The sequence below is a fragment of the Carassius auratus genome, chromosome 46, assembly GCF_003368295.1.
Source record: "Carassius auratus strain Wakin chromosome 46, ASM336829v1, whole genome shotgun sequence".
Classification (NCBI taxonomy): Eukaryota; Metazoa; Chordata; class Actinopteri; order Cypriniformes; family Cyprinidae; genus Carassius; species Carassius auratus.
This window is the reverse complement of record NC_039288.1, coordinates 18567775-18595159: the sequence shown is the minus strand read 5'-3', so window position 1 is coordinate 18595159 and position 27385 is coordinate 18567775. Positions and strand designations below refer to the sequence as shown.

The following is a 27385-nucleotide window of genomic DNA, read 5'->3' as shown; positions in this document are numbered from 1 at the left end:
AATGTCTTCCGGTTACGATCGATCTGGAATTGTGCTGCTGAGACACAGATTTAATTAAATCTCCAAATAAAAGAAGCGTCTCCTCGTCAGCCGCAGATGCTGCGCTTCATAAAAGAGACGGTCAACATCGAGATAGAGTTCACTCACAAACACGCCTTTGATCTCCCCAAACAGCCGTTATACGAGGACGAAAGCAAAGCTGAAATGTGTTCAAACAGGAAAATAACAGAGCGAGTCTCGTGTGTTCAGCTTCAAAACGCTCTGTTATATATATAAACTTGCTATCTCATTTACTTACATACATACATATAGATTCATATCAGCCAGAAGACATGGGACAGACTCAGAGGTTAGGTTTCTCTCGTCCTCGGTCTGTGTGAGCTAGTGTGGAGCTACATAACAGCATCAAGCGTCTATCGCTGGACTTCCTGTGGATTGAGAGCAGTCTGAGGAGGGACGCATGAGTCTTCTGTGTCTCTGGAGGAGTGTGCAGGAACCAGAGGCGCTCGTGCACACACACAGCAGAACTGGGGACTGCGGAGAACAACAGAGAAGAAACATGCATTTCAGATTCATGATAATAATGCAGTAAGCATTTAACATGTGTAGCAAAATTAACAATGATAATAATAAATATGACAACTAATTAAAAACCTAATACAAATAATAGTATTTAAAAAATAATATATCAAATAATAATATATATTATTAAATATATAAATAGTAAAAAAACAAAAACAATCATACAATAATAATGATTAAATGTATAATAACATACATAAAAATATATAATACTCAAAATATAAGTTATATAAAAACACAACCTATATCTAATACAAAAAAATGATACAAATAAATAAAATAGTAATATAAAAACATAACATGTATAAAAATATCTAATACTAAAAATATTATAAAAATAAAATAAGTTATATAAAAACAATAACATACATAAATATCTAATACTAAAGAAATAACAAATAAAGGATAGATAGATAAATAAATAGTAATAGCAATATAAAAACATAACATAAAATACTAAAATAATAAATATAAATAAAATAGTAAAAATAAATTATTAAATGTATTATAACAACTATTAAAACACTAAATTATTAAATATATATAACATAACTATTAAAATACATAAAAATGCTAAAATAATAAATAATATAATATACCAATAGTAATAATAATAATAATAATATATTACTATTAAATATATAAGAACATAACTCGTAAAATTCATAACAACATACACATTATATACATAACCAAAAATAATAAGGATATTAATAAAATTAAAAAAGAAAGAAAGAAAAGTAAAGGTCAGACTCTGGCTAAGATCTTTTTCAGTGCTGTGGTCATTTAAACTCTGGTCAGATGTAGTTTGGGTCACCTGGTGCTCAGAAGAGGATGGGCTTCCCGGATGTCTTCTCCTGGACGTAGGACGTGAAGCGCTTGAGGAATTTGGGATATTCTCTTTTTGCGACGGCCCTCAGGACAGACGCAGGAGCCCAGCCGCCAGGATTCACTGCAAACACAACAAGCACACTGATTTATATACTCATATATTAAAGATTCATATGTTTGTATCTTAGCTATTTAATGAAGAGTCTAGATGAGAGGTTTCTCGAACCGTTGGCCACGTATGTGATTTTGCACAGGATGTTGTCTCTGCTGATCTCTTTGTCTCCCTCTGGTGGACTGACCAGGGTCTGGCAGATCATTGCTACGTTGATTTTAGCACGAACACATCTGTTGTTAGGCTACACGAAGACAAAAACAATGAAACCGTGAGTCATAAATGAAAATAATACAACTTTTTCATTTTGAGAAATAATCCTAATTGCTTACTTAATCATAGAATCTCTCCATAATAAATTTATATATATATATATATTTGTGTGTGTGTGTCACAAAATAAGTCTCAAGTCTCTGGTGTATATTTGTAGCAATAGCAAAAAAAAAAAAAACATTGCATGGGTCACAATTATCGATTTTTCTTTTATGCCAAAAATCATTAGGATATTAAGTAAAGATCATGTTCCATGAAGAGATTTAGTAAATCTCCTACCGTAAATGTCAAAACTTAATTTTTAATTAGTAATATGGATTGCTAGGAATTCATTTAGACAACTTTAAAGGTGATTTTCTTGGTATTTTGATTTTTTTGCACCCTCAGATTCCAGATTTTCAAATAGTTGCATCTCAGACAAATAGTGTCTGATCCTAACAAACCACACATCAATGCAAAAATGATTTATTCAGCTCAATTCTGACAAAAATTGACACTTAAGACTGGTTTTGTGACACATATACATATATATAATTAACTAAAGTGGATGCACACATTTCAAATGTTTCTTGAAGTCAGAATTGATCCACAAAACCATCGAGAGCAGACTCACCTGGGCATTCTCGTGCTCGACTGAGAAGTTGCAGACGAGCCATGTGTCTGGATCGTTCTCGTTATTGGCCACGATCTTACGAATGGCAGACAGGTACAAGACGTCTCTCTGGGACGCTGGCCACACTCTCTACACAGACACAAACACAAGATAATGTCACAATCAGTCAGATCACAGTAAAGCAGTGCTTCAGTTAGAAAGCGTGCTCTCTTCTCACCTTATGAGTCTGGTAGATGATGACGGCGTTATCAGACAGCGTCTCCACGATGTTGAAGTTTTCAACAGTAGCTGGAGACAGAGACAGAAATGACAGCTGATGAAGGCTGAAACACAGAGGTACTAGACGAGGAATTCTACCCATGATGCATCACTATCGACCGAGCCAGTGTTCATTAGCTGAATCATCTGGACAGTGGAAGTGTTGTGGTAATTCACTGTATTAAAGCATGTAAGAGTATATTCTGCTTACACTGTGCTTAGTCATCGACGTGCTCCATTACTAAAGATATGATTCAGCAGAGGAGCTTTATTTCAGATTATATGAAGATGTGTGCTGTCATACAAACCTGATTTTTCATATTTTGGAGTACAGTAAGAGATTGATGTGGCATTTAATTGTATGGAGGATTAAATCTGAAGAAATTAATATATAGATAAATAAATGTAATAATAAAAGGAAAATAAATAAATAAAGGATGTGTTAACAAAAATAGTTCATTCGTAATAGTAATTTAATCCTGAATTTATGTTTTAAATATTTCTGCAGGTTTAGTCCTCCGTAACTCTACACCAGGGTTAACTAAAACTTTATTCATTGTTTAATAATTGACAAATTGGTGAAATAAAATCTAAAAAGAAGAAAATATTATATATATATTAATATTATATTATATAAGAATATATATATATATATATATTTTTTTTTTACCAAAAATGGCAAAAGCATGAAACTTTGCTTTCGAGTGTTGCTATATTGTAATATATTTGTGTTGTGAACTGAATGGGACAATAAAGTCTACTCCATTTCTATTCATTCTATTCTCTATCATGAATAAGAATAGAATTCATTTGTGTAATCATTACATTTTCTAAAAGTGATCAACAGTCATTGAGCTACTGATTAAAGGTTTAGTGATGACATGCTCTTGTTGATTCAGTACTGATCATGATTTGGGTGCGAAGATCTTCAGCATCTCAGAAAAAACTGAAATGCAACAGAAGCTATTGCTATGGCAGCTTTAAGCTAATGTCTCTGTGTGTGTGTGTGTGTGTGTGTGTATGTATAATGACATGGGTATGACACAGGTATTACAAGGAGAGGGTGACTTATGAGGACATAACCCATGTCCCCATTTTTCAAAACACTTATAAATCATACAGAATGAGTTTTTTTGAGAAAGTAAAAATGCACAAAGTTTCCTGTGAGGGTTAGGGTTAGGTGTAGGGTTGGTGAAGGGACATAGAATATACAGTTTGTACAGTATAAAAACCATTACACCTATGGGATGAACACACTTTACACAGAAACAAACGTGTGTGTGTGTGTGTGAGTGTGCGTGCGTGTGTACACACTTACTCTCCCAATCGTTTCGGACATCCGTGTCCCAGAAGTAGTGGCAGACCTCATGACCTGTGACCCCTTTGACAGAGTGTGTGGCCTTCAGCGGGTCCAGCACGATCCCGTTCTCCTCCACCTCGCGCCGGTACACCTGAGAGAGACGAACACACAGACGGAGAGTGAGTCTGTGGACTCCAACTAAACTCATCACAGACACCAGCTCAAACTCACCTTCATCTCTCCCTCCTCCACCACCAGCTGCCAGTTAGCGTCTCCACCCACGTCCTGCAGCGAGTAGGTCATGTGATTCTGAACCATCTCCTGCACCTGTCCGAAACACAGCACAACAACGAGGTCAGAGGTCGTGCTTAGAACACTTCATGTGAACATTATACATGAAACAGCCTTCAATCATTTCACTTCTGTAATTTGAGTTACTTCTGTATTTCTGAATGAAACAAAAGGAAAACTACTCCCTGCCATCACATACCACCAGCACACACTCTTCTGAGGTCAAGCTGTTCCTCCGTATCTCAAAGCTAACAGGCATTTCATAGAACTCATTAAACTTTATTACATTAACCAGCACTAAATTCTAGATTTAGGACGGCTGCATTGCATCTAAAAGCCGACTGAAACAACGACAGATACATCTTTAATAATAAGACATGCAACATGCATGTAAAAAATGTCAATGTGACTTAAAGTAAAAGAATTCCAGGAAGGTATTGAACAAGCAAATGATGATATTAAAAGCAGTTACGATGTATTATTAGCTGCAGCTTCAAACAGCAAAGAGGAAATAGAGATAAGGCAGACTGTGTGGTTTTAATGCGCTGTTTAAACAGCTTATGGTTATCCATCATTCACACTTGACAATAAAATGGACTGGATAATGCGCTGCCTTACCCTGACAGCAGTTTTGGACATTAGTGCAGAATCATACCCGTAGCCAAAAATGCTGACTAATATGGTTTTAAACACACACACACACACATATATATATATAGAGGTTTTTAAAGCAGTTAAAAGGAGGACACTCTAATAAAATGTTTTAACGATGGCCAAAAAGTCTACGATGAGTGTTGGATGGGTGTGCTACACGACGCTGTTACCTCAGCACTGAATCTGTGCTCATGGAGAGAAGGGAGGAAGGCTACAGCAGAAGATGAGGGAGAGGAAGGACGAGAGGGGGGCTACACAGATGAGGAAGAAGAGAGAATGCAGCTTCATCAGGAACCCAAAAAAGACGGGAAACCAGAGCACCACACGGGACACGAGAAGAGGAGAATGAGCTCACCTTCTCAGCGAATCGGTGAGAGCCCACGCTGGAGAAGACGTCTCCTGAAGGCACTGAACTGCTCCTCTGTATCCTGCTCTTCTCACACTGAGACTAGAGAAACACACATACATTACTGATAAACACATAACAGCATAACTTGAAACACAATGTGGGAAACTGAATAATCAGAATAGAATGCACTGATGAATCCTGCTCAATAAGACTTTTTACAAAAAATGTTCAAAATGTAATTGTTTACATTTTTAAAAAGCTGAAAATATTTACAGTTGCATTACATTTATGCATTTAGAAGATGCTTTTTTCCCAAAGCGACTCGTCATGTGGTTAAGGTGACCCATTTGCAGAGTTTTTAAGACTTACTATTATTATTAAAAATATTATAAACTGCGAATATAAATGCATGTGAATTGCAATGGGTCCTAGTACTAATTTATCAATGCATTTATAGGATTTTGCTGATATTATAATGATATTTTTAAAGAAATGCAATAAAAAAATTATTGTGCGTAAAATCTATATAATCAAACGTGTTAAATAATATCCAGAAAAAAGATTTTGTGAATAATATCGGACTTTGAAATCTAAACATGCCCCAAATAAGCCTGTAGAACATTTGGACCTTTTTTGGACTTTAATTACATCATAAAACAAGTTTATAGTATTTCACTAGTATAAAAGATTAAAGATTCGAATGTTTGTAAGTGAAGAAATTAAGACTAATATTAGTATTGTAACCTGCAGTGTAAAATAAAATTAGGCCTATAAATAATCAAATTTATACGTGACACTGGACCACAAAACCAGTCATGTGTGTACATTTTTCAAAATTGAAATAAATAAGCTTACCATTGATGTCTGGTTTGTTAGGAGGACAATATTTGGCTGAGATACAACTATTTGAAAATCTGGAATCTGAGGGTGCAAAAAAAATTAAAATACTGAAAAGAAAATCACCTTTAAAGTTGTCTAGATGCATAATGCATATTACAATTGATATATTAACAGTATGAAAATTTACAAAATATATTTTCTTAATATCTTAATGATTGCTACAAATATAACCGTGCTACTTCTGACCGATTTTGTGCTCCAGGGTCACACATGCATATTTTCCAAGTGATATTTATATCCTCTTTTTTCTCATTAAAGTTAAAACACCTGTTCTTCTATTTTGTCGTGTCTGTCCAGAGCGGCCTCCACGGCGTCGAAGAACTCGTCTTCATTGATCAGGCTGTTTGGACCCTCCTGATGGACACAACAAGATTAACATCTGCATTTACTGCTCTTCCTACATGGTCAAATTCATCGGCGCGAAACAAAACCCACCTCGTAATCGGGCCCTCCAAAGTGAGACTTCTTCTTCAGCTCGGACAGGGCTGATTTATACGCCTCCTCCACCCTCCTCCTCTTCTCCATCTCCTGTAGAGAGCAAGAGAGCGGGACGGCTTTAGCTGACTAAACACTTGTGATGTTTAATGTCCTGACGTGAGCAGAGCGAGAGACCGTATCGGAGCAGGATTGTTCATTGTTCAGACGCCCATGTTCTACTTCTGATTGTGTGTGTCAGGATTGTGCTGAATGCTGCTGACTGCGACACATTTGCAGACAGATTCAGCTCCACCTCGATCACACACAAACCTATTAAAAACGCCTGGATGATCTCTTCTGGTAAAGAAACCACAGCAGTTATTGTGTTTAAACGTATGGCTTTCATTCATAAACCATCACCAAAACACTGCTCGATCTCTCTGAAACAGGATAAATGCACAAGTCTGAAAAGCTGTTTGATGCATATCAATAAAAATGTATAGATAATAATCCTGTCACATTAGAGTCATGCACAGATTACTGTAGCTTGTACCAGTGTTATTTTAGTATAATTTATAAATAGAAATATTTTAGTATGTTAATATTTATTAATATTTTAAATCAAGTCTTATTTTTAAATTTTCAGTTATAGTTAAATTTTATATAGTTTTACAGTATTTATTAATATTTTGAATCTTTTTTTTATTTTTATAATTTAGTTTATAGTTTAGCAATTTATGTCTCGTATAGTACTACAGTATTTATTCATATTTTTTAATTAGCTTTTCTTTTTTTTATTGACCGTTTTCATTTGAATTTAATCGTGTATTTGACTAATTATGTTATGCATTATTTTTATTTAAATATTTTTTTTTAAATTCAGTACTTCAACGTTAAACTTGTTTTGTATCGGTTAGTCGAAATTTTGTTTACTTTATTTCCATTTTTATGCAATATTAATATTTGTACTTTTTTTTCAGCTTTATTAACGATACCGAAAACTAGTTTTCAGAAACAAGTCGATTAGTCGCACCAGTATTTGATGCTTGTGTCGACTAGTCATAGGTCATGTGACTTCTGTGTCAATGGGTCACATTATTGTGTTTGATAACTTGCAAAAACCAAATATATTCCACATTAAAAGATTGTGAAACTGAATAGTCGACTTCTGCTCTAGATGATTAGTATGATTCAGTAGTCATACTTTGCTCTGCTAGCTAATGTACCAAATTTGTTCACATATAGCATCAATGCAAACCATTTCAGCCAATGTTTGTTTGTTTTTTTGCTGGTGAATTACCAGGACTGATGTGCCATTATTCTGACACCATTTCCTGTTCACTCATGACTCAACTGTGTGTGCTTTTTTTAGCTTCACACTAATGTGTCTTATTTTCACATTCAGGGAAAACTTTCACTCTGTCATCAGATCCCTGAACTACAGAAACCCCATCTCTCTTCGGTGTGACCAGCTCAAGGACAAGCTCCAGAAGCCTGTGTTTCGTACCTTATCCAGTCTCTTCTGCCAGCTGTCCTCTCTCTTCACCATCAGGTCGATGCAGTGGGAAAGTGTAGCCAAGATTCCCGCCGTGGTTGCCTTGAACGTGATGGCCTCTCCTTTAAAATCTATCCCATTAATGCCTTTATGACTCAAACACTGGAATACTGATGGAGAGAGAGAACAAGGCACATTAGAGGCATTCTTTTGCCAGACAGTGTTACAAAGTGTCCAAATCAGGCAGAATGCAATAAAAAAAAAAAGTGTTTTCCAGCAATTGCCGGAGTTTCATTTTCTATTTGAGTATTTTCTATTAAATTTATATTCATGTATTTAAAAACACACACATACATATTACATTTTAAAGATTATGTGTGTGTGTGTGTGTGTGTGAGTGAGAGAGAGAAAATACACATAAAAAAAAACAAATGTATTGTATATAATATTGTTTCCTCTATAAGTATCTATACAATATTATATATTATATACAATATATATATATTATATACAATATTTATATTATCGATGTATTGAATGTTACATACATTTGATTTTATATATATATATATATATATATATATATATATATATATATATATATATATATATATATAACATCTAGTAATTACATATTTAGACACTACACACACACACACACAGATATTAAACATGTATATAAATATATTTTATTGTTAAGTTATACAGCTTATGTGTTTTATTAATTAAGTCTAAGTTTATATTAAGTTTATTAATTCATAAAATTTAAAAATGTTTGTTAAAAAAAAAAAAAAAAGACTTGTCATGTTTGGATTGGACACGGTGCAAAACGCCTGACGTTCTTGCTCATATTATACAAGAACAGGAACGGTATGATGACCACATTCAATTCAGCCGTATAGGGTTTCCTCTTTTTTTTTTTTTTTATGCAGAAATGCATGAGTCAATGAAAACATCTCAACGCAGCTGCACTGGAGACATGCTGACTTTATGTTAGAGACTTCACACAATTCATTACTACAGGAGTAAATTAAGTTGTGAAGTTCCCCTCACACAGAGATCAGCAGACACACTTACATTTCTCCTTGCTGCCGTTGTTGTTATGCAGGAAATCTCCATCGGAGCGAGTGTTAGGGAAACCGTCTTCATCATCCTCTATGACTGAGCAGAGAAAACACACACAAACACAGTCAGGATGAACCCATGGCCCTGTGCTCAGATCGGCCCACTCACATACTGAGAGACGACACAACCCTGAGAGAGATTTAGGGGAAGGACTAGGACGAACAAAAGAGGACGTTGATCATTGGTGTGAATCAATAGACCCTTGTGCTGTAACCAACGATGCATCCAGAGCGAGAGAGAGCGACGGCACCCATGCAGAGGAATCTGAATAAGCTTCAATTTGTCTAAACATGTGTCTCGTATCCTGATGTGTCCATCGCACACCAGAACGGACTCCGTCTACTCACTCTTGTCTCTCTGGAGCTCGTCTCTGGTCACGGCGTCAGAGCAGCCGTCGAAGTATTTCTGCAGCGTGTCCACCTGTCTGCACAGGATGTCCCGAAACGTCTCCATCTCCGCCAGCTTCTCCCGCAGACTGTGACCCTTCTGTGGGCCACAACACACAAACCAGTATGAATCCAGAGTAGCGAGGCATGACATACGGTCACCATATTTGATCCATACTGGACATTGTGTTTGGTTCTCACCTTAAAGGAGGAGGTGGAGGTGGCCGAGTATCCGCTGGTGGCTGATGTGAGGGACAGCATGGAGCCGTGTCTCCTCAAACTGGACTCAGAGCCATAACCAGACTCAGCCTAAACACGGAGAGAGAGAGAGAGAGAGAGAGAGAGAGAGAGAGAGAGAGAGAGAGACAGAGGGAGAGAGAGAGAAAGAGAGAGAGAGAGAGAAAGAGACCGAGAGAGAGAGAGAGAGAGACCGAGAGAGAGACCGAGAGAGAGAGAGACAGACAGAGTTAATGTGATAATCAAAATTCTTCCACATTAATAGCTAATAAATAAGTAGTATATGTAATAATATATTTTTCTAGGAAGTTTACATGTATATATATTTATGCATTCCATGCATACATACATGCACACAAAAAAGGTAAAAAAAAAAAAAAAAAGACATTACTTTTATATATGCACGTTACATATGTTATGCATATATTTTATAGAAATTTAATGTGCATTATATATAGTGTGGACTCCAGTTTGCAATTGGTAAGAAAGCAATCTGGCATACTGTGCAGAATTTGATGACAACAAGCTGAACTAGTGACCTAAAGACGAAGCAGTGAATGTCTTTGAATTGCTGCTTTTCTTCGCAGAAGTGGTTCATAGAGAGCGACGAAACTATTTCCACTTTATCTCCAGGATACGTCTCTCTCTCTCTCTCTCTCTCTCTCTCTCTCTCACACACACACACACACACACACACACACAGTCCAGAGAGTCCCTTTCCATGAACTCAGATCTCTCTTGGGGCTCATTTTATAAGAAACAGCCTCTGAAAATAGTTTCTGAGTTTCTTTAGCAGCATAAACACACAATGACGGTCTCCCCATGAGGTTCTGAGCAGGGCATGACAGAACAAGCCCAGGTTACTGTATCTATCCTCCAGATGAACAAATTTGACATTATTACCACGTTAGTAAATAGCATGTAGCATGCTATACTGAACTTACACACTGTCTTTAGTGAGGAATTAAACTTTGTCCAGCACTAGATGGCAACAGTGAGTTCATTTACCGCTGAGTGGACAGAATCTGAGGTAACTATCAGACAGAACCAGAGAATAAGCATTCAGTGTCTCAAACCAAAGACAGGTTCGTCCCGCATTCACTCCAGCCAATCAAGCGCTCTCTTACTGTGACTATGGCATTGATAACGCTTCCACTGACCAATCAGAAGTACAAAAAACAGCCGTGTCTTTGTTACACAATCAATAGCCTCAGTGGCTGGAGAACAGCTGATAATCTTCAGGATAATAACACCCACACACACACACACACACACACCAAATCAATAAACCTAATCGAGTGATTACAAAAGACCACAGGAGAGAGAGTAAAGGAGAAGGCATTGCCATCAGTGTCATGTTTAATTCAGCAGGAATATCATTCAAATATATTGTGTTATTTTATTATCATTAATATAGTATTAATAGTTGGTTTTAATATTTTGAGAAGTTGACTAGAACTAAAACTAAAGCTAAATTTAAAAAAAAGTAACTTAAATGATAACTGGAAAAAAAAAACTTATTTAGGGTAATTGAGAACCACAAACACACAAAAATGTAAATATTAACTTAAAATAAAATAAAAACAAAAGATAGAACTTAATTCAAAATATTAATAAAATATAATACCATCTCAAATGCAAAAATAAAATAATTATTTTTAATGTTTTCATTTTAAATTTAGTTAAAATGTTAGTAATATTATTTTGTTTTTGACATTTGTAAATGTTTTAATTAATCTTTTTTCTTTTTCATTTCAGTTTTAATTATTTTACCACTATATATATTAGGGGTGCTCCGATCACGATCGGCCGATCGTTAATGCGCATCTTGTCAGTAAAGCTGGTTTTCTAATCAGCGGAGCCGTTGTTAATAGAGAAGATGCGCAAATCCACTTCATTTTCAGCGTTTTTTGGCGCATCTTCGCAGTTAACAACGGCTCTGTGTAGTAACAGCTGATCTATGTGAAATCATGCACCTGATGGAATTAAAGGCTGATTAGAAAACCGGCTTTACTGACAAGATGCGCATAACGATCGGCCGATCGTGATCGGAGCACCCCTAATATATATATATGGGGAGTAAGGGTATTATTTAAACAAATACAAAAAAAACAAGATACAAATTATATAATTATTATATACATAATTATATCCACAATTTAGTATGTATTTGGCTGTTTATTAGTGGGAATCAGTAGAATTAAGTGCAATCCCACGCTGAAATTCAAGCACTTCTTTTAGAAACAAAAGCACACGTCTTAATTCCAGTAGCTTCGCTGTGAGTGTGTGGTGTTGACAGAGAGTGAAAGGCTTAACACAATACAGCTCTGATTAGATGGACCGATTACACACAATCTGCAACGACAGGCAGATCTGAACAACAACACCCATACGGGTCCATCTCATATCTGAATGAAAAACATTCATAGCTGAAACTGATCATGGCTTGAGCAGTGATTCAGGCTGAGAGTCCTGTTCCAGGAAGAGCCATGTGTGTGTGTGTGTGTGTGAGTCACTATCAGAGAGGGGTCATCCTTGAAGCAAGAGAAGGATGAATGAGCAGGGAAATACGTGTGTGTGTGTGTGTGTGTGTGTGTACAAGAGCGAAACCCCCTCTTCCTCCCCTGGTCGCAGAAATCAGAAGCACGTGTTTCAGGGTGTGTCCATATGACATGAACACTGCAAACGCAGCAGACAGATACTGAAAGACCAACACACACGGGGTGGAATATATAGCTCAAATATTAAAAAGTATTTTTTGACAATTTTTCTTTTTTATAAAAAGATTTCTATCAAATGTTACAATTATTTATAAATAAATAAAATAAGTCATAATATATGTTCATTTAATTTTTTATATTTTATTCATTACTTTTGTTTATTAAATATGATTAGTTATTTGTATATGATACATTAATATTTATTAGTTTAGAATTATTCTATTTGTAAATGAATGAAAATAAATATAAAAAAAAATCATTTAATTAATTTTAAATATAAACTTATTTAGTAAACATTTATTTAATCTTATATATAGTTGTGTTCGTTTATTTTATTTTTTATTAAACGAATGTGTGTGTGTGTGTGAGATATATATATATATATATATATGTCTATGGAGTTTTTTATTTTAATATAATAAATAATTATTTTTGTTTATAATAAGCAGGGGTACACATACGTTTTTGGGTCTGGTTCTCATGAGAGCACCTGGAGATGTGACTCATTAAATAAAAATATTAAAATAAAACAATTATTAATTATTATTATTATCATTAATTAATTATTATCAATGAAAATAGTATTATTACTGCATTTATTTATTTTGTATTTTAATAAAATAAACAAAATAATAAAACAATCAGTGTGATAATACGATTATATTTAAAAATAAATGGAGTATAACTATTTTATAGTACACTTAAAAATACAGTGCCAATATTAACTAAGTATATACACTGGCAGGTTCAGCACTTGAAGCATGTCAGTGATTGAAAGCCCAGCTTTGCATGTTGCTCTGAAACCAGCTTTATATATATTCGGATTGGAGAACTTCGAAATGCAATGGTTAAAATGATATTCAGAGTTTTAAAAAGCTTGTTTTGTTCTTTGCACGCTTTCTCTATATAATTTGTTGTTTGAATAACGGTGGACATTAAATCATTACAATTAACAGTCCTAATGTAGACCTACAATATTTTTATTAAACTGATTCAAAAGCATCCCCCCTGTTTTTTTCACAAATCGCATCCTGTATATAAACATCTAATGACACATTTCTCATCGCTTCCCCTCTTCAGCCTGAATGTTTTCATTCTTCTTCAGTTTGATTTCCACCACAGCAGTTTTCTGTCCACACACACACCCACTGCACTGTCTGTACCTGCCCACATCCTTTCTCTCTACAGTATTTTACTACAGCTATGCGAGTGGTGCGCTCACATGTCAACTGCTGCATGCGGTTTCATGCATGATCACCATCCCTTGTTTTTATTTGCATTTACATAGGATTGTGTTTGTGACTTGAACTGACTGATTAATCTAATAGGTCACAAAAACAACAACAAAAAGCCAGTCTGTCTGCATGAGAGAAGAGCATGCTGGGTAAAGACAGACTCTCACCCGGTGTTGCTCGATGGAATCGATCCACTGGTTGCGGTGTTCTGGGTCCTGAGCACGTAGATACCACACGCTATCATTGACGCTGATGTCCATCCGGCACTCGTCAAACTCATGAGGCTACAGAGACAGAGAGAGAACACGGATTAGATTGATCTGATCGTCAGACTTCATTACTAATCATATTTGGACATTTCTAAACCAGGTGCTTTGGGTGAGAGAGGGATCCTAGAATCCAATCTGTTGTTGGTTAACCAGGACTATTCAATACTAGACAAAAAAACCACAACCAAAAGAAAAGAGAGAGAGTCTGATGCACAGATCCAGCTGGGAATTATGATATATTTCTCTCTGAAAAAAACACTAACAGCACTCAAACACTCAAACAGTGTTATATATTGCACTCCTATAACCCAGAGTTTATTTTATTTTCCGTCCCTCTATCTGTAAACACCCAGTATATCATATTTATAATGTTGGTATTTTTATTTTATTTAATTTATTTTAATTTTAACTTTTAATCATTAATATTATATCTATTTTTACTAATATAATTAATATCAAATTTATTAAATTAGTGATTAAATTAATTTTCATTATTTTATGAAATATTTTTAACTTTTTAAATTATATACTAATTATAATTTCTCAAAGTTTACTGAGTGACTCATTTGAACAATTCAGAGAACGGATTCAGATCAATTACTCATGAGATTAAAATAATCTTACACAACCACTTTAGGTGAAGTCACTGTTTATTTTTGTTGGTACCAGCAACCACAGAGAGCAATGCTATAAAAAAAGAAAAAAATATATATATATATAAATATAAAAATATTGTTTTCACTCTCAGGAAATGACACGAGTAATACGTCCTTTCAAAGACACATATCATACTACATCAACAGAGAGAGAACATTAGAATAACCCCAAATGATTTGACAGACACCTGGTCTTGTGGGTAAAGCAGGGGGCGCTCATTAAAGCCTGACACTAATCACAATATGAAGAGGCATGATGGGACGACACACAAGGACTGAAACGGGCTTAAATGAGACAGGAGACAAAGCTGCATGTGTTTAAAAGGAAGGAGAATAATCACTCACATCTGAGCGAGGATGATTATCACTTATCACAAAACACAACCACAACAACAACAAACACAGAGTGCCAGAGGCCTCAAACACAGCATCTTACCACGACAAACCCAGAGCTCAATGGAAAACTAATCGACTTGTTCACAGCGTGAGACTCTTCACAACCCAGCAACGTTATGCTGTCTTATAAGATGCACTTGCGGAGAGGACATCCCAGAATGCATTGCAAAGAGCTCAGTCTGTCGAGCATTTAACAATGACGGCGTTTGAAATACGACTTGAAAATGTCCCGTTTAGATTTAGGAGTGCTTATATTTGTGGACTGGCGCGGGAACGTTCTCCTGCCTGTATGGGAAAAGTGATGAGCAGGATTCTGGGAATGGAAAATCGAGACATGGTGGGCAATGCAGCGGACCCCGAGAGGGTCGCTCACAGCGAGTACTGAGAAAAAACACTAAAATAAACACAAGGGTCGTCAGTAAGGGACTGACTTAACCTGTAAGACACCATCAATTGCATGCCAGTGTACACAAACACACACAACACTGACGCACAGCACCTTATTTAATACTTTTATGTATTTTCCTTGTTATTACTTGTTCTGTGTATAATGCTTTGACAACTTCGTATTTAAATACAAACATGGCAATTGAGACAGACAATAATGAAGCCTGTGAAATGTACAGCACTGTGTCAACAACTAAATGAAATGCCACATATACAGCATCCCATAATAGGACAATAATCAACACATCGTGTGCGGCAACATAAGAATGATGCATTAAAACACTGTACAAATACACACAGATGTATGGCTTTTGTGAAGCTACATCAATAATATATCTAAAAAAAAATAGATGCATCCAAAGTAAATACTTAAACAATAAAATCTGATTATTCATTAAAATTATGCAAGTCAGAGTCATCTATGGTTTGTAATTCTTTTTATAAATCTGCATAATCAGCTAACTTCAATTATTCAAGCTTATAGAAACACAAGTGCATTTACGTACAGTCTAAAGTTTAATTTGTTGCACAAAACAAATGGACTAAAAAGCTTTCTGTTGCCTAATTAAATGTGCTTTATGGGTAGGTTTTACAACATCTTTTAAATTATTCAATGTGTCAGAGCAAATATCAAAATGCGCCTGAAGTTCACTGAAAAATGGTCCGCCAACGGTTCCCAGGAGTTTTAATATATTGGTGATGGATTTGCTTTTGACGAATATGTAGCTTTTGATTTTACAAGATGTTAAGTGATGGACTGGAGTGGTGTGGATTATTGTGATGTTTTTACAGACTCTCATTCTGACGGCACCCATTCACTGCAGAGCATCTATTGCTGAGACACTGATGCAATGCTTCAATTCTCCAAATTTGATTAAGAAACAAACTCATCTAGATTTTAGATGGCCTAAAGAAATTTTCATGATGAACTATTCCATTAACTAAAAAGACAATTCTATTATTAAAAATCACAATAATCTGTATGTCAATTATTTAAAAAATCATGTTCATAGCAGCCACAACCTGACATTTTGAGATCTACATTTAAAGACCAAAGAGTCGCGGCGTGTCAAAACAAAAACCACCGTGAGGATAATGTGTCCAGGGTGTGAAATAAGCACAATGTGCTGAAGTCCAAATAATGATATCAGGAGTGGGTTAGAGGTGGATGTTAATGCTCACAGATAATGGGTAAATGGCTGTTTACTGAGAAATTCAATCTCAGATCTGTGCTTTGGGAAATCAGAAACACAGGAAGATGGGCATTCAGCTTGAACAAAAGAAACAAGCCACACTGACCCACAGATTAGGACACAGGATGCAAAGGAAGACAGCATGTCATATGACCAACTAACCCGCTGTTATTGACAGGTTAAAGTGCATTTATATGTGACTTGAATGTCCAGACAGAGTCTTGGTTAGAGCAAATCTAGGAGGAAGGAAGTTGAAGACAGGAGAGATGAGCAGCGGGACTTTAAGACTCGACCCCGGGGTCACCAAACAGGAATTCATCAGCTGGAGGGCACAGGGGAGCAAACTTCCGGTTTCAGACAACAGGACAGTCGTACACCTCTCTTTTCCTTTTATTTCAGATCTACACAGCCTCTTTTATCACTTGTTCCAACCTTTTAAAAATATCCCAGATCATTCCCTCCCACATCCCTGTCTCTCTCCGCGCTGCTCGCACCTCCTCCTCATTTCAGCATCGGTTTTCTTTACAGGACGTTTCAGGGTTCACTGACTGTTTGATCTGTAAATGGAGCCCGTTTGACACCTTCACACACAGTTTCACGCAAACACATTTTAACAAAAGCCCTCTGAAAGCCTGAGGCAACGAACTTTCCAGCAGCTCTGCAGTGACTGCCTCAAGATTTAAAGGGACGGAGCACAACAAAACGTCTCCAGTCGATCTTCACAATCACAATAATTCTGTTCACCATCCATACTAATCTAATGTTTATGTGGTGTTATTAGATACCGATGACACAAAAATGTAAATGTTCTAAACAAGTCTATGTCGGGGGAACCTGTTGTTGTCAAATAGATCATATTACTGAACGTAGGAGTGCAATTAAAAGAGGTAATACAACCAATTCAGCAACTGGCCACACCCTTAATTATGCAGAACTTTATAAATAAAATTCAGCCCCCTCACAGTTGTCATTCGGTGCAAAATAAGCTATATAGACAAACAAAACACCTTTTGAACCAGGCTGTAAACGTATTTTTCTGCTGTAAAATTGGGCATTTTAACTGTGGGATTGCCTCTAGCGAGCAGTCGCTGAATTGTAGTTTAAGTCAAATAAATATATATTTGAACATTTGTTGATTGCAAATTTGAATCTTGGTTTTGTTTGTATTTCCAAAAGTTTAGCTCTAATGAAGGTCTGTGTGCCAAAACATGTTTGCAAAATAAAAAAAGATTTCTTGTAGTGTCAAGATTCTTTCATTTCTCTGCTCCACAAGTGCTGCTGGTAGGGATGCTCCGATTGATCAGCCAGAGATGGGTTTTGGCCGATAATCACATTTTATGACTTGATCGGTACTAGGGCTGCACGATATTGGGAAAAAATTACATTGCGATATTTAATTTTTCTGCGATATATATTGCGATATTTTTTCTTACAAACACAAATTGGGTGAGCACACTTATATTGTCATTTTAAATGATTAAAGATCGACACCTTGGTGTCAATTGATTAATATGCACGAGGGAGAGAGAGCAAGAGAGCGCTCCTGTTGTTTGAAAATGGCTCGCTCTCTCTCGGTCTCTCTCTCTCTCTCTCGCTCGCTCTCTCAATTCAATTCATATTGCTTTATTGGCATGACATACAAAGGTACATATTGCCAAAGTATTGTAGATAGCAGAATAGAAACAAACAAAACTAAAATGCATATATATTCATAAGAAAAAAAAATTACATGCAAAATAAATCCATATACATTTCTATAAACATTGATGGTACTTCTAATGTTCAGAGAGTCTGTCTCTACCTGTCTCTCTTGCGAGCGTTCTCTCTCCCTGTCTCTCTCGCGCTCCCTCTCTCTCTGCCCTGTTAAACTTGCATGTGGTTTTCAGTCCTGTCAATGATAAACTTGCACTCTATGATGGTTTAGCTGTGCAATTAATCCGCGAATCACATTGGTCAAGGGGCCGGGGAGCAGCTGGCCCGTACAGTTAATGAATAACGGATCAATTACGACAGCCTACATCGCACATCCTGCGATGTGACTATCGTGGATTCATACATCGCGATATCGATGCTTAAACGACACATCGTGCAGCCCTAATCGGTACTCACTACACTTGGCCGATCTCACGAACCGATCACAATTTGATGAAATTTGCTGTTTGCACACAAAACCATCAAAAAAAACAAAAAACAAAAACAAACTAGTTAATATTTGCATCATTTATGACTTATTTTATCCACCCCAGGACCCAATCACAAATAATCAGAAGGAATTTTTTATTACCCAACCTCTGGAAATAGGAAAAGCAAAATATATTGGCTGTGTAAATCAGGGCTTACTGAAAATGCTAATTCATTCCCTGCCAGCAGGAGGAGCTTTAAAGCAGGAGAAACAGAGGTTTCCTCAATAACGGCTATAGAAAAGCAGCACTGGGCTCACAAACGCTGCTTTATCAGGCATAACATGCAAAATAAAATGAAAATGACATTGAACATTTTCTAAAGATAGTCTTCCTTCAGAAATGCAGTGATATAAAAACACCCGCACCTCGTTTTGATTTATAAACATGCAACTTTGAGAGATTAATGATTTATAATAATTCAAAGATGGTGTGAAATGTGTGCTATCATTACTAAACGGAAATGCAAAAATAATTAGTTTAAAAAAACTAAAAAAACATTTCTGGTCAAATCAAGAAGAGGAAGACAGCATGCACCATTGGTTTCAGACATTGAGAGCTGCTTGTGTTGTCTGTGTAAATGCAAGAAAGTACACTAGTATATAGTAAGTTTGTGTTTTGATCCAAACAGGTCATGGCACAGCAACGATTTCTGATAACAACTCTAGCCCACAGTTTACCATGTGACAGAAGGTGAGAACATGCACATAAAGGCTGCGAAAGCCACTTGATAGCACTCCTCTGAGGTTTAACAAAGCAATCTGATAGAAAATGCAAATGCTAACACACAGACATACAAAGTCAGTGACATTTTAAAATGCACTTGACTCCCTTTCTCTACTTTGGCAGCTGTATCTACAAACACAGTTGCCTTTATCAAATATTCAGCATCCCAAGACGTGTGTGTGTGTGTGTGTGTGTGTGTGTGTGTGTAGATATGTGGTGAAAGCAATGGGCATTGCTGCCGAGTGATATTTATAAACTTTAAGAATTAGCAAGCAGGTGTGCAAAAAAGTACATATTTACCACATCTTAGAGACATGCATGCATGGACAGTTTTAGAAATGATTCAACTTTCTGAATCACAGTTTTGGAGACATCAAAACACGTTTTGCTGTGTCATTTCTGAATATTGGTTTACACTGAAAGCTTGACCTCAGTTTGAAGAAAACGTGTTCCTGTGGCTCAGTGGTAGAGCATTGCATTAGCAGCACAATAAGCTGTGGGTTCGATTTCCAGGGAACACGTTAGGTAAAAATTATTGCCTGAATGCACCGTAAGTCGCTTTGGATAAAAGTGTCTGCTAAATGCATACATTTAATTTACATTTAAAAGTAATGCATGCTTTCCTGCAGCAATGGTCTGCAATGACAACAAGTGCCAAAGCTGTCATTTTATTTTAAAAAAGCATCTTCATTTAGTGTCGGAAAGGCTTTTACACACCTTTATTGAACCCTGGTGACTGCTGCCGCCATAAAAGCAGACTAACTCCTCTGTTACCGAGTGATCATACATCTGCTGTTTTATCACAAAACAAACTACTGTTCTCATGTGGTGAGACACCTACGTGTTAATGATTTATAATTAAAAAAAGTGGCATGTAAATGTTGGAAGATGATAGAGTTTTCGTTTACAGAAGACTGATGGGCCGGTAACTCATCTAGTAGCAGTTTTGATCAGGTTTTCTTGTGGTTTACGTTTTGATAGATGAAACTGGTTCTGGACTGATATTCAGCCAAAATTAATGATTTAAAATAAATAAAAACACAGGAGAATGCACACAGGACCTGAAGGTTTGGACACCAAAGGAAGCACACACATCCTCAACAGGAAGCCCTAAATTCGATCCATTTTATGTCTAATGAAACCATTAAAAAGAAACAAAAACGGTGAGGTCAGAACAATAGAGTAACTTGATGCACACTGTTTCCACATTCAAATCACCTTTACAGTTTCTGCTTTTCCTCCCGTGGTTCTTCATCTTTATTTCTCTTTTACTTCTCTCCACTCACCCAACTACCTTCAATGGCTCAACATTTAGGATTTTTCTGCATGTTTTACTTACTCTATCAATATTGTCACTGATCCCACTACAAAAAAAAGATCAAACTGTGTTTCAATAAAAGCACAGGATGAAGAACAAACGAAAGAATGGTGTAGTGGCCTTTCCTCTACTGTATTTATCTGTAAACTCAACTCTATTAAGAACTTTGCCTGTCCTGACATGAGCCAAAGGTTGCACTTTAGATCCCACGGTGGCATTTGCAATAAACCGCCCTGCACCAGAACAACCTGTACCTGTATACCTGTCCTTCCCCATATGCCTGATACACAAGACACTGAGAGAGCTACCTTTGCTTTTGTCGGATCATGACATAGTCCAGGTCCAGCGTAGCTCAAAGAGAAATTGAATGTTTACGGGCAAAGCTTCAGGAGAGTTTAGCAAGAGAGCATAAGGCGGAGAGAAAATCCAGCTCACGTGAGGTTAAACTTGGCAGATAAAAGCACAGTTAAAATCCAATACACTGCGTATCATGCAACTAAGACTACCAAGTCAACAGATTTTACAAACAGACCTGCCAATCTCTGTGTAAAACTAAACTAATGATGCTGCTATTTTCTAAAGTCATTTTCACCCCCTGTAGTTTGGCTCCAAATCTCAGGTGAAAATTGTCATTTTGACATTGGTCTTTCTTCAGAGAAAAAAAAAAAAACATTAACAACTCTGAAATTTGGTTGATTTAACATCGAACGTCCTTGTAGCATAAACTGTGCAGGACAAGTTGCACGCTATATTTAACAAATTAGCAGATGCTTAAGGCAAAAATGCCCCAAAATTCAAGACTTAGATTAAAAAAAAATAATAATAATAATTCCTGCACAGTTTAATCTATTTTCGGCTTAATGAAAAATATGAAAAAATAAAATAAGTGTTTATTCCAGCATTGTATTCAGATCTGCTCATTTTGCATCCAGTTTGTACGTGTTTTTGTAGTGTTGTGCATTATTATCAATCATATTATGACATGTTTTGTAAAACAGCATGCTGGATTCATTAAGTGTTGCTGTCAGACCGATTAAATCAGATTGAGTGTCTGTGAAATTGTTTTTGTCTTCACACTGATTGATCTTTCACAATCTGTCTCCATCTCCTGAGGTCTGAGATTCACAAATCTAAACAAGTCCAATTCAACAGTGCAAGTGTCTCACAAAAAGCACAATTAACACTATTTCCAGCTTGTGTGCCGATCCGAATGCTGAACCAGCGAAATCCAATATTAAAGGGACACACAATGAGGCTTTCTGTGTTTTAATCAGGTCTTCTTCACCTGGACGGTGTAATCCTCTTGTGCCTTGCAAGGGTTAAGCTAGTCTGATTTTAGGGTGGTCCCATTTGTGTGGTTTAAGTATGTGTGAGTCACATGTGAGGACAACATAATCGCAGGCAGGAAGAGCAGTGTGACACACAATAACCTGTTTTTAGTGAAGATTTACGAGGACAGATTGCTGCTGTGTGTGCGCTGAATCAATCTGAATAAAGCTGCTTTGTATCCCATAATGGCAACCCGAGAGAAAGATTCGCTAAGAGAGAGAAATAGGTTTAGATGCACAATAAACAAAAATAAATAAATAATAACGTGCCCCCCCTTTTTGAAATTACAAAGAAAAGCACATGCAAATCCAGTGACCAGGATGCAAAAACTAAATTAAAAAAACAATGGTAAATTCATGAGGAACTGGAACATAATACATGGTTGAAACGGCTAGAGTGGGACTCACCATGACAGATTTAAGTAACAAATGTGATTCAATGCAAAGAGTTACAAACTGTCAACTGGAAACTCTTGAAAAGCTAGGAATATTCCTTGCATTGAGCCAAATAAAATATATATATATTATAATAACAAAATCACAATATTGAAAAACTTAGGATATAGATACAGAGATGCGGAAAGGCTTAAATATGCACACAGGGACCTGCAGTAATTAACACTAATAAGCATGGTGAAAACCCCCACTAAATAACCAAAAAATATTTAAAAAATAACTGAATGCCAAACAGGCGTTAAAGAAGCCCAGTAGAGAATATTTATATCTTATAAATTCCGTCAATTCACTCACCGTTGGCTGATGTTAAAGTTAATTTTGGACTATAAATGTCACATTTCTGCCACACGCTTACATTTAATACCAAAGTTAATATTTACGATTAACCATAATGGTTGAAGTTCAACAAATACATAGCTGGAAAACAGTCACTCTCAAGTCTTGAAACAAAGGAGCCATTTTTCTCTCACTCACAGCCAAAATGCAAAGCATCGAATTAGAATGACGCACACACAGCAGCGACCTGCAGCTTTAAACATGAAGCACCTGAACGCAGGCCGAGCACACGGTCACAAACCTACCAAACCCTTCGATCGCCATGCCTGACTAATCCATGCTTCACTTCCTGTATGTATGGTGTTTATTATGCTTTCTTATACATAAGACATTTCAGAAAACACTAGTATTGTCCTCTCCCTGTATCTTCAGTAAGAGTTCTGGTTTAATCATTGAAGGACCAATGGTAAGAGGGTCACCATAAGGACTCGTACCTCTCCAGTGGTCTCCATAACTACACAACCTTCACCCTGTTTCCTCATTTTCAGTGGTGACGCAAGATAATATGGGCAGAGCTTGTGCGCCGCTGCAGCACATGTCGAAATCTGTGTGCAGTCATGAGTTAATCCTTAACGCAATGCAGGGAATTCTCATTTCATTCTGTTTGACTCAGCCAAATCAGATCATAAGCAATCAACCTCAAATCTGAGTATAATGCAAACAAGTGTCACTTGGGCACCTATAGATGCTGTATACACTCAGCAATATTTGCATTTAATCCGTTTAAGTCTAACACGACATGTTGAAAGGTAAAGTGGCTTGCAGCTTTTGCAGGTGTGTGTGTGTGTGTGTGTTTTCAGCATGAATGGGGGAAAATAGGCCACAGTCTGTCTGGTCATGGCCAGCTGCCTGTGGCAAAGGATTGTGTCTGTCCTCCGTCAATCTCTTTTCTCCTCTCCTCTGGCCTAAAATGAGCGCTCAGCACATCTACTGCCTCAGCAATAATCATTTTAGATGAAGCACAACCATCATACCAAATCTAATTTCTAGAGATGCAGCAATACAGACCCAGTTAACAAAAAAACAAAAAAATGTTTTGCTAACGTTCTGGTCAAACGTTATTTCTGAGCTTTCTCTGATCATTTAAAATGTCCAGTTAAAAAATATTTTATGGAAATTTCCATTTTATCACTATGTTTTTCATAATTATTATGGGAATGTTACTTTTGAATGTTCCCAGCACCATAAGTTTCAAAGTTACACAATTTTTTTTGACAAAAATCCAACTAAAATGTTTGAAAAAAATTAATAAAAAACATGAACAATGTAGAAATAATGTTATTTTTTTTATTTTATTTTTGAGAATGTTTTTAAATACTCAACCTCACGGTAGAATGAACATTGTATTAATGTTGAACGAATGTTTGTGTTCATAACAAATTTCTAGATATGCAACAATACAGACTTAACTATCAAAAATATGATCTAAGTTTCCATTATATATGCTTTATGTTCTAAATATACTTAAGTTACCATTAAGTTATAAAATTTGTATTTCCGAATGTTCAAAAGACCCAGTTTAAAAAAAAAAAACTCTTGATTATTTGAATATTAGAGAAAGCATTTAGGAAACAATTTGTTTTAACATTTTGCAAACATTATGCGAATGTTACTTTTATCATGTTCTTTGAAACGGTTTTCTTTAACATTTCAAAGAACATGCTAAATATTCCCGTAATTTTTGCAAAAAAAATTTGTTCCCTAAAAGTTTTATACAAAACAATGAACAATGTATAAATAATGTGTTTTTTTTTTTGTGTGTGTGCTAAGGTTTAAAAATGTTAGCCCAAAAATAGCACGATCATTCTACTAAGGTTATCAGATGAATGTTTGTTCATAACTTCAAGACAACCTTTAACATCTAATAAACAACGTGATGGCCCAAACCATCAGTGAGGTTTCAATAATGCATCAATTTCACTGAACTACAACAAAAACAGGGTTATTAATATGAAATCTGATACATACAGGTATTAAAACATCACAATGCACAATATGCAAAAAATATGCATAACTGCTAAGCAATCCTGAAGCTGGCATACTGAAAAAGCATCATGCATCCCACGTATTTCCATTTAACTACAGTTCTGGAGCTCCCAACATGACAATTTCCAATATGAATCATTTCAAGCTTTTGATTACAATGTACACCATCAATCTAATTTTGGCTCGGCTCAGAAATCCCCACGGCTGTCTGGAAGGATTTTTCCCTGGGATACTCACTGTGATGACAGCCTTGCTGAGACACAGGGAACCGCGACAGCCGTACTCGCGCTCGTCCTGGGATTTGTAGTAACTCAAGGTGTTGTTCTTCAGAACGACCCAGCGGTCCTGCCATCCGTGAATGTAGTTAGTCCACTGTAGAGAAACACAATTGCTATAAGAAAACAAAAGCTGTATCTAGTGTGCACACAGATGACTAATAACAATAAACAACAGATGCACAGTTCAATATAACATTTGATGACATTTTAAATGGGCGTGGGTTTATGTCAATTGCATACAGTGGAATAATTCACTAATCTCATGGAATATGCTCCTCTCATCACAAAAACAGATGATCAGCTGTCTGAGTCATGAGGACAGGTTTTCTCCTCTAATCCCATCAGGAAGAAAAGACAGATGAACTCTAGTAACCCTGTTTAACTCCAGCTTCAGCACAGAACCTGCTGCAAACCTTCCGTGTTATATATGCATGAAGAAAGATATTCATGCATCACAACTTACATTAAAAAAAAAACAGTTTAGGTTAACATAACCTTGGGGCTTGCTGTCTAAAGAGAAGCATATAGTCAGCATGTAACGTTACTGGAAATCATCATGGAAAATATACCGTGATGCGAACAAATAATGATATATAATGATATAACTACATTTGCGCTTAATTTAATTAAGGAAACCCATGGGTCCAGGCATTAATGAGAAACAGCTCAGACGTAAAACATTGTTTATATTACGCTAATAGGTAAAATGGTTTAACTGTCATGGAAATAATATCAACATGCAAAGTATTATAACTAAAATTGGCAAAATTAGGACATTTTCTAGACAGGCTTCGTGACATTCAGCCTGACAGACATGCCGTTTGTTTACATCGGCTCAGGTGGAAACACGCACATAAATTCACGCTTTCCCGGTTTGAGAGGGATACTTCGGGATCTGAACCCACCTTACTGAGCACCCCGCCGAATTCCAACACCCCTCCGTGCGGCCCTGGTCCCGGTTCGACGTCCAGATCCTCGTCGGAACCGGAGGAGTTCCAGCTCTGGCTGTCCGGCACGAGTCTGCCGTTAGGAAGCGGGCTGGAATTCATAACGAATCCCGACGAACACACGAACGCTTCGCTGAGGGGAAAAAAACAACAAAAACAGAAAAAGCGCGCGTAATATCAGCGACAAATGTCCGTTAGAAGGCCACGCATCGAGTACGGTGTTGTTTCTCTAGAAAATCCCGAAAATAAGCGATAAATGTGGAAGTAAACCGTCCGTGTGGTAATTTCACGAGCGTCTGAAGCTGAATGTTGGCTGCGCGAGAGACTCCCGCCCCCTCGTGCTCGCGCGCTCCCTCACTCACTCGCGAGCTCTCTCTAAAAAAAACGCCCTCTTAATCAAACATCAGCCAACAAAAGAGATTATCCTCACTCACAACCATAAAAATACGCAAAATACTCGAGAAAAAAGCTAATTAAAATTAATTGCGCATTTATATATTTTTTCCCTCGATTTTTGATTGCGGCTTACTGTAACGACATCTTCGTCAGTGAAGGCTGGTGCTCGCCGCCGCTCTCCTTAGCTTAAGTGCAGGGTTGCCAGGTTTTTACAACAAAACCCTCCCAGTTTCTCTTCAAAACTAGCCCAGTCGCGTTTCGGTGGTGATTCCTCCAGTAAAAATCGCGTTCCGTGGGGTAAAATAGCCTAATTTTTTTGAGCGATGTTCCCCTTGGCACTTGTTGCACTACATGGGCTAAATATCACGTTATTAAGGTCGCTTCAGACCGCGGGCATTCAAAACAACAGTGTTAAAGTAGCCCAATTCCGCGGAGCTGGCAACACTGCTTTCCAGCTCAAGGGGCGCTGGCTAGTGTATGACGTCATCAAACCTCGTTTTCCTTATATGGAAACTTTTGCCCCGCCTTTCTTTAACACGTCAACAGAATTAATATTGAAAACATGTAAACATTTATCATTAATTTATTTTATTATATTCCTATGCTATTTATAGCACACCTGTAATTATTATTATTATTATTTAATTTTTTGTGGTTTATTTATATTTATGCACGTGTATTTTATTCACATCTTA

General features: G+C 36.6%; 1 protein-coding gene across 2 annotated transcripts; it reads right to left on the bottom strand.

Moving 5' to 3' along the window:
- Nucleotides 1–27129, bottom strand: LOC113064465 (collagen type IV alpha-3-binding protein). 2 transcript variants are annotated; one of them, XM_026235338.1, is made up of 18 exons: nucleotides 26253–27129; nucleotides 25307–25441; nucleotides 13946–14062; nucleotides 9788–9895; nucleotides 9548–9686; nucleotides 9153–9236; nucleotides 8088–8245; nucleotides 6599–6691; nucleotides 6431–6517; nucleotides 5270–5362; nucleotides 5085–5165; nucleotides 4201–4296; nucleotides 3988–4120; nucleotides 2629–2699; nucleotides 2412–2540; nucleotides 1640–1769; nucleotides 1400–1534; nucleotides 1–534 (listed from the first exon to the last, which is right to left on the bottom strand). In XM_026235338.1, exons 1-17 carry the CDS (start codon nucleotides 26394–26396, stop codon nucleotides 1407–1409), a joined length of 1926 nt encoding a protein of 641 aa, XP_026091123.1. In that variant the 5' UTR covers nucleotides 26397–27129; the 3' UTR covers nucleotides 1–534; nucleotides 1400–1406. The 2 variants fall into 2 exon arrangements, with proteins under 2 accessions (XP_026091123.1, XP_026091124.1); XM_026235339.1 differs by lacking the exon at nucleotides 5085–5165 and having other exon boundaries at nucleotides 26253–27126.
- Between the last annotated feature and the right edge of the window lie 256 nt (nucleotides 27130–27385).

What these genes read in the sequence shown, in the direction of transcription:
- LOC113064465 (XM_026235338.1), bottom strand. Translation starts at nt 26,396, where the DNA reads ATGAATTCCAGCCCGCTTCCTAACGGCAGACTCGTGCCGGACAGCCAG. An exon ending in TTGGAGGGCCCGATTACGAG is followed by an intron (nt 6,518 to 6,598) that starts GTGGGTTTTGTT and finishes TGTGTCCATCAG; the next exon opens with GAGGGTCCAAACAGCCTGAT. An exon ending in TCATCTACCAGACTCATAAG is followed by an intron (nt 2,541 to 2,628) that starts GTGAGAAGAGAG and finishes GTGTCTGTGTAG; the next exon opens with AGAGTGTGGCCAGCGTCCCA.